This window comes from Akebia trifoliata, chromosome 10 (assembly GCF_017979445.1).
Source record: "Akebia trifoliata isolate Shusen 1 chromosome 10, ASM1797944v1, whole genome shotgun sequence".
NCBI classification, from domain to species: domain Eukaryota; kingdom Viridiplantae; phylum Streptophyta; class Magnoliopsida; order Ranunculales; family Lardizabalaceae; genus Akebia; species Akebia trifoliata.
In genome coordinates, this window is record NC_141384.1 from 26255955 (window position 1) to 26264311 (window position 8357).

The following is an 8357-nucleotide window of genomic DNA, read 5'->3' on the forward strand; positions in this document are numbered from 1 at the left end:
TTCCTAATTGCGTCACCTAGTGGCATCCAATAACACGATTTGACGTTACATGATTGTAGAGGATAAAATTTTAAGAACTTTGATTTTTTTTTTTTTTTTAAATATTTCTCATCATTGAAATTTAATTTTAGATTTGTGAATTCGATGGCTATTCATTTCAACAACTTGGATCAGACTAATTTTTATTTTTTAAATTTATTTTGAATCTAAATTTTTTGATAAAATCTATAGGATTATGGTGTTGGTTTGCCAATTTGATAATCCACTGAGGCCCAATGATCTTTAGTAAGATTTGAAATCTTATTAAGTTAATTACGATAGCCTAACTGTAATCCTAATGTATTTGTGAGTAAGAGTCAAAAGTAACTTTTAATACGTCTAATAATAAAAATGCTGACCTGACTAAAAAAGATAGTCAACTGACTTGCAGTGAGCGCAAAACTAGACTTTTTCCTCGAGATATAAAAAAGTATATGATTCTATGTACACGGTCACATCATTAGAGTGCAAGGTTTCAAAATTCGTTCGAGTCGTCTCGATATCAGGTATGGAAGAGATGGACAGACAAATCACTTTTTTGGACGAGATTTAAAATTCAATGTTCATTTTTCAAAATTTTAAACAAGATGTCTCAAACGTATTGAAAAATTCATTCGAGATGACTCAATATCTAGCATGGACGAGACGAGACGAGACGAGACGCAAAACCGAGTTTTAAATCAATGCCTGAGGGTGCTTTTGAGTCCGGTTAGAAAACTCTTCAAATAAAGCTCTGCAAACCAAACCGAATAGCTGGCATTTATGATTTTTTTAAATAGGCTTAATGAGCTGGCAAGTATAAATAGGTAACTGGTCATATCAACCGCTATACAATATGTCGTTATTTCGTTGTTTCTGTTATTAATTTATAATATTAAAATGTAAGATTTTATAAATTTGGGGTGTTCGGTTTTCCCGATTTAACAAACGAGTTAGTTTCTTTGTATGGCAACTCTCCTCGCCATTCAAACTCTATAACTACCCAAATCTCTCCTCATTTTTTTCTCTTCTCCTCTCTCTCTCTCTCTCTCGTTCCAAATACGCTTCTGCGTCTCTTCTTCTTCTTCTCTCTTTGCGATTTCTAGGGTTTCTGCAGCTTCTCTTCTTTGAAGGTGACTCTCTCTCTGGAGCTTCGTTTTTTGATATTTTCTCTTTATATTGCCTCGAATGATCATAATCTATGGTTTTGGTTCCAAGTTTTCGATCTTAAAATCCACATTTCAAAGATCTGTTCGTATTTCGATCTTAATCCGTGAAAGTAGGGCTCCTGGTTTGAGCTTTAATAGTTTAATCAGGCTCGTTATGATCTTCTTCGATTATCTGAAGATTAAGGATGTCCAATTGTTATTATTATTATTATTTTAAAATCTCGTTGAATAATTGGCGCTTCTGTTGTTAATTGATAATCGTCGTTGGTATGGTGAGTTACGCATTGCTGTTCGAACGCTAGAATTTCCCTTTTGAAATTGGGAATTTACATGGGATTGGATCTTGAGATCTAGATTATTGTTCTCACCTCTTTCGTATATTTAATTTATAGTTTTTTTTTTGTTTTTTTTTTTTGAGAGATTAAATTGTTTACGCTTGTGATGAGTCTTTTTTTTAATCAATGTGTGCAAATGCTGCCGACAATATTTTTAGAGCTTAAAGTTAGGTAATTAGGTGTTTATTTCCATTTTTTATTGGCTAAAGTTAAGTGCTTGGGTGTTTTTAGAGCACCGTTTTGAGAAAATTTCACTTTTCGTGTTCCATTTTGGTAATTTGTCCTTTTTTTTTCTTTTTTTTTTTGTTATAAAGTATATGTTCTGTCTGTTACTGTAAATTACAATAAGAAAAGGCCAAGTGTTATTGTAATTAATATTTTATTGGTCCAACCTTCAAAAATAAAACAGATATCTCTGAAGGGGGAATCAAAATGCTTCTGAATAATTTTATTATTATTATTATTTGATTATATTTATTTTTTGTATTTTTGTTTCCATCTCTTAAAATGTATACCAGAATCAGATCCAGGTGCTTAATTACTCCCCATGCTTGGATGTTGGCCCCCAATTTGGGGTTGTACATGTGTAATATATTGCTAGCAACATTGTGTGGTTGGGGGATCTGTAGACTTTGAAGTCCTCTGGTATAAATTTCAGTGGGGCCAGTCTTCATAGTTGAGCATTATTTCATATATATTTTTGGCCATAATTGGTCATTTTTTGTTGTTTCAAGTACTATTGATTCCATATTATTATTAATTTTTTACAATAAAAAAAAAATATCTACTATACTTGGATTGTAAATTTCTTCATATTTCTCTTCCTGTCCATAATGCAAAATAGGCCTGGTTATTTGGGAAAATGATTTTCGATGGACATGAGTAAACCTTTGTTTGCCTGATTTATGAGGTGAATCTCGAGGATTTAAGGGTAGGGTGACTTTGTTGTGGTTTGTGGAGCCTGATAGTACAAGTCAACAACAAAATTTTCAAGGGTATTTTCGTAATTTCACTAATATTATGTAAAACCCTAGTTAGGTTTCTTGGGTATTTATATTTCTCGTTTTTTTTTTTTTTTTCTTTTTTTTGGTGAAAAGGTGTAATCTATAATTGTGATTTTTTCTTCATAGTGGAATCGGTGTGATCTGTGGACGTACCTCAATCTAGAGGGAACCACGTAAAATCTCTGTGTTTCTTTGTGTAATTGCATCTTGTGTTTAGTTTCTTTGATTCGTTTTCTTGTTTCAATTGCACCTGTTTTCTTAACTGACTCTTCATTTGTTTGGTTAGGCAGCTTAGGCCTGGGTTGAGTGTTTTAAAGCTGAAGTTGGATTTTTCATGTTAGACAAGCTGCAACACTATTTTGCGTGGTGTTGTATGAAATGCTTAGTTTTTAATATTTATCTTTATATTTTTTCTATTTTTTTAAATAAGTATTTAGCTTTTTTTTTTTAAATCTTAGTTGTTGTATGTGAGAGTTATTAAGTTTTCATCTCTCCATTGATTCTGAGTTAACTTTGGTTGACTCAGCCTAACTCGGTTGTGACCCATCTTTGATTTGATTGCATACGAAGTGTTATATAATGTAACTTGGCCTGACTCGAGCTTAACTCAGCCTTTTTCCATGCATTGACTTGGATCTGAATCGGCTAAGTAGACTCGATTTCAAGGTCAATCTGGACTTTGAGTACAGCACTTGAAACCATGGGCGTTATTTGATGTACAATATTACTTATTACACTCATGGACGATTTTATCCTGCATAGTTTCTGGTTTTGGTGAAAATTTGAACCTTGTATTTCCTTTGGCAATGTTTTCTTTGTACTTCACAACTAAGTTGTTTGAGATCTTTTCTTTGTTGAGGTTCCTCCATAGAGCATGATTTATTTTTTCTCAAATTTAAAAAATTTCTTCATGGAAAGAAGCGCGGTATTGTTAGTTGTGAGCATTGTTGACTGTGTCACTGTACATGGTTGTTTGTTGGAAGACCTTTCACCTTGTGGACTGTTCACAGTTGGCACTTTAATACTTTTCATTTCGTAGGATGGGCTCACAATTCTCAAGCTCATAAATCGAGGCTTGGTTAGAGCTTAATACTTGCATCAATTCTGCTCCAATACACCAAGTCTGAGATTAAAACATGGTGTTCTTATGGTGCATATAGAGGAGGATTGGATAGAAATCCGTCCAGCATCATGTGGAACAGGGCGTCTGCCAGTATCGCTTTGACTGCTTTATTATGTAGATTAAGTCATTTTATTTGGTTTGAAGAGTGTGGAGTACCAAAATTTTGAAAATAATCTCAATGGGCATTGTGCTCTGAAATTTTTAGTAGTTCCTTTCTTTTCTTTCAGAAACTATATCAGCTATAATATGCGAATTGGTACGTTAATGTTAGTTGCTGAATGACGATGAATTCTTGATTCTGATAGGTGGTTTAATGCATTCCCTCCCATTGTTCACAATTTTCTGTATGATCATCGTTATGTAGCTTATATTATGAAAATCTCATTCATATGGTGTCTGCATTTGGAGTTCTTTAAGGGAAGTTATAACTAATTACTTTATATATGGGACTAAGAAACCAGTACCAATCATCTTATATCTGCAAAAAATCCAGTTTTTGTAGATATTGTAATAATAAACATCTTTTCTTTTCTTGATTAATGCAGAAGGTTGGAACATTTGGCTGGATTTGTGAGAGTGACATATTAGTTCTTTTTCAAGCTTGGTTGCATTAAGAATGTCTCAGGAAACCTGTATTTGATGGACTGCTCTCACAATAGCAGTGACAAGAAAACTTTGAAGAGGTGGTTTTTCATAGATAAAAGGGTTGGGTAAATAATATCTGCAATTTGGAAGCGATCATCTGTGATTGGGTTGTGAATTTTGCAATTCATTATCTTGGACTACATTTATCATCTATTAGTTGAATTCTATACATTCTAATTAAAGGTTTATAAACCTAGCAAATTAATCTGGATTTGATGGATTTGAAATCGAATAATGCTGCCCCTGTTCTCACTGATCCTGCACCGATAAGTCAGTCAAGATTAGGTATTCATACGGGTCTATTGCCTTGCTTGCCACTGGGATCAACGTTCTCTTCTGGTCTGTACTTAACAATGCCTAGAAAGAAGCCCGTAGGCAAACTCGATGATGTGCGGTCTGGCAGTTGGCTAGATGCCATGCAATCGTCCTCACCATCTCACAAAAAGCTGACCAAGGATTCCAACGTCGAGGTTTCTTCGGATGATAGCCATGTTGTTTACCGTTCTTGGATGGTAAATTGCTCTATTTATTTTTTCTTTGTTAATTTTTCGGTGGACTGTTATCTATCCATGAATAACTTATTTGGAATTAGTTATAAGTTTCCTTTTCCCTTTGTGCAGCTCAAGTATCCGTCCGCACTTACATCTTTTGAGCAAATCACAAGCTACGCCAAGGGAAAGAGGATTGCATTGTTTTTGGATTACGACGGGACACTGTCACCAATTGTAGATGACCCTGAACTTGCCTTTATGTCTAATGCTGTAAGATTTTACTTTTTGCCCTTACGTTATTAAGATGGGTTGAAATTATTTCTTTCCCTGTATTCTCATTGAGATCTATTAACATTTTGTTAGATGCGTTCTGCGGTAACAAATGTTGCAAAGTGTTTCCCGACGGCAATAATTAGTGGAAGAAGCCGTGATAAGGTATATGAGTTTGTAGGACTAACGGATCTCTATTATGCCGGTAGTCATGGGATGGACATCATGGGTCCAGTCAGACACTCCGTGTCTGACAATGACGATCAAAATTGTACTGTGATGCAGGTAGTCCCATCTATCCTTTCTTATTGGGTAATAGTTCTAGAGGAATACTGTTTATCGTTTTTCTTTATTTTGATGATCTTCTTCCTTGTATGTAGGGTAAGGAAGTAAATTTATTCCAGCCTGCTAGTGAATTTTTACCCATGATCGATGAGGTTTGTAATCGTCTTTTATGTGAGAATATATAATGGAACTTACAAGACAACAAAATGGGTTAAATTTTTTTTTTTTTCTCTATAACTAAATTGATTATATGTGTGTGCAGGTTTTTAAATCCCTCATTGAGAATACCAAAGGAATTAAAGGTGCAAAAGTTGAGAGCAATAAGTTTTGTGTCTCTGTCCATTATCGTAATGTAGATGAGAAGGTAATAGCTGCTTTGAGCTCTACTCAAAGATTATACTTCATGTTGAATCCTGCAATTTGTGACGGTTTTGTGAGGCTATCAGGCTGAAATCTTTTTTTTTGGCTTAATGGTGTGACTTTCAGAATTGGACTACGATTGCGCAATGTGTTCATGATATTCTAAAAGACTACCCACGTCTGCGATTAACTCATGGCCGTAAGGTGTTTTACATAACAGCTCAGAGATTCTTGTTTTATATTTTACAATATCGTTCTCTATTATGAGGGACATAGTGTGGATGTTGAAATTATGATATTTGTTTTAATTTTAAGGTTGGTTTTTTTATGTTTAAAGGTTTTAGAGGTCCGACCTGTTATTAACTGGGACAAGGGGAAAGCAGTGGAGTTTCTACTCGAATCACTTGGTGAGTAACTCTGCTTGTCCTCTAAGTGCAAAGCAACAAGACATGAATATTTATGTGACATTTGATTTTACCATTTGTCTAAAAAACCGAAAAAATGGTGCAGGACTAAGTGAATGTGATGATGTGCTCCCAATATATGTTGGAGACGACCGGACGGATGAAGACGCATTTAAGGTAACACACTTCAATGGTGATCTGATTAGTTCTTAATCTTTGAGTGGCATAATTATTCAAATTTAGTGTTTAAATAATAGGTCTTGAGGGAGGGGAATCGAGGTTATGGTATTTTAGTGTCATCGGTGCCAAAAGAAAGCAATGCTTTTTACTCTCTTAGAGATCCATCAGAGGTATGAATCACACTTTTGTTTTAAAATGTCGAGTATTTTGCAATTTGCACCTTATTTTTGACAAAGAGGGAAAATATTCTGCAACATTTGCAGGTCATGGAATTTCTCAAGGCCCTGGTAAGATGGAAGAAGTAAATATATGAAGAAGAGAGTAGTAGTATGAGAGGCATACAAATGTTTGGTCTGCAATTATAAATACATGTTTTGAATTTCCTAACAAATAAAAAGATCATGGTGGGGGAGGGGAGCTGCATTCTTATCAAGGAGAGTACTATTTGAATTGGCATTGTGGATGATGTCAGTTGTGTTAAATTGTTTGGGGTTGGTCAAGAGCTAGTGATCCTATATCTCATACCTAATTAATTATGTCTACATTTCCAAATGTATTAATGTTTTTTTTTTTTTTTTTTTTGCAATTTTGATCCCAAGGTTCCTCCTCCATTGTGATTCCTATTTAAATTTATAATATGAAAATGCTTGTATTACAAAGTTCATAAGAGTTTTTGCCATATATGTGTAGTATTAATTAAGGGTGTTGAATGCATGGTTTCAAAACTCGTCCAAGACTGAGACGTATCACCGAGTTAACTCGGTATCGGAGCTGAACAAGACCAACTCACAAGTCACTTTTATGACCGAGATTTAATACCTCACGTTCAATTTTTTTATTTTTTGAACGAGACATCTCAAACGTATTGGAAAATTCGTCCAAGATGAGATGTGAAACCGAGTTTTAAAACCATGGTTGAATGGGAAAATGGAACTAATGGAGATCTTAATTAATGATGTTAAGATTGTGAGAAACAACATGTTTATAGAAATGAGAGTAACGAAGATGGAGATGTTGAAATAGATGATCGTTTGTTGAGAAATTTCAATTATTAGTTGACTTTGTAATAATATAGTAATGTGTGTTATTTCAAAGGTCTTTGCCTTTGCCTTCATAGAGAGAGCATAGGTAATTTAAGTGGAGAAAAATAAATATAATCTCTTAACAAAAGTCTTAGTCGAAGTGTTTTGTCTTATATGGGTTAAAAGATTCGGAATGGGCTGGTTTTTTTTTTTTTTTTTTTTGAGAATGACATCCTCATAAAAAATCAGCCCATTTCAAAACCTCTAATCCATGTAAGACAAAACACGTAGGGAAAAACTTAAGGTAAAACGTAGGGTGCCAAATATTTCCCATATATATATATATATGACGTATCTCATTATCAGAGAGGGAATGGAGGATGAAATACTTCAGTTTTTAACTCATAGAGATCAGTCTCCTATCTGAATATATGTGTGATTGAATAAAGGGGCCAGTTACACTATCCAAACCTGGTCCATACCAAGATGGGCTGGCCCATAGCCTGACCCATCAAGGGTCTTTTTTGATAAACGGGCCCGTATATGGGCTTTTCCTAATGCATAGACCATGGTCTTGTCCAAGGAGTCTCGGAGCATGTGCAACTCCTGCAAATCACGAGCACTAGGTTACTAAGGATGCGCCCTCGCAGGTAGTCCCTGAGGAATTAATGCTCGTACTGGGTATCGAACTCACAACCTATGGGCATTAACCGCTTATTGATCCAAAATTGCCATTGAGCCAACCCCTCGGGGTTGAGCCATTGAGAGCCTTACTCACAATATGTTTCTAAATAAGTGATTTAAATAGTTTAGGGGCATTTTCAAATGCTAATAACCCTAATAATGGGGTCATGTTTGTTATGTGATAGGAAAGATAGTATGTCAAGTGACAAATACCCACCCCCAACTTGGTTCTAAGTATGCCAATGAACCCAATTAGATCCGATTACCTGGGTTTGGGTCTTAGATATAGGCCCAATCTATATTCAAACCCATTGTCCTGATACCCACATTTTCACTCATTCCCTAATAGGAAAGGACCAAAGTTGTC

General features: G+C 34.9%; 1 protein-coding gene across 1 annotated transcript; it reads left to right on the forward strand.

Annotated features, from left to right (window-relative positions):
- Nucleotides 1-994: 994 nt before the first annotated feature.
- LOC147393470 (trehalose-phosphate phosphatase A-like) lies at nt 995-6874 on the forward strand. The gene is made up of 11 exons (XM_086456451.1): nt 995-1151; nt 4195-4806; nt 4915-5055; nt 5149-5340; nt 5436-5492; nt 5603-5704; nt 5827-5904; nt 6038-6107; nt 6211-6281; nt 6362-6454; nt 6548-6874. Exons 2-11 carry the CDS (start codon nt 4510-4512, stop codon nt 6587-6589), a joined length of 1143 nt encoding a protein of 380 aa, XP_086312577.1. The 5' UTR covers nt 995-1151; nt 4195-4509; the 3' UTR covers nt 6590-6874.
- Nucleotides 6875-8357: the final 1483 nt, after the last annotated feature.

Excerpts from the sequence above, each read along its gene's own strand:
- LOC147393470 (XM_086456451.1), top strand. The coding sequence starts at position 4,510 with ATGGATTTGAAATCGAATAATGCTGCCCCTGTTCTCACTGATCCTGCA. Across the intron at positions 5,493-5,602 it reads TTTTACCCATGATCGATGAG|GTTTTTAAATCCCTCATTGA; the intron begins GTTTGTAATCGT and ends ATGTGTGTGCAG. Across the intron at positions 6,108-6,210 it reads GTTTCTACTCGAATCACTTG|GACTAAGTGAATGTGATGAT; the intron begins GTGAGTAACTCT and ends AAAATGGTGCAG.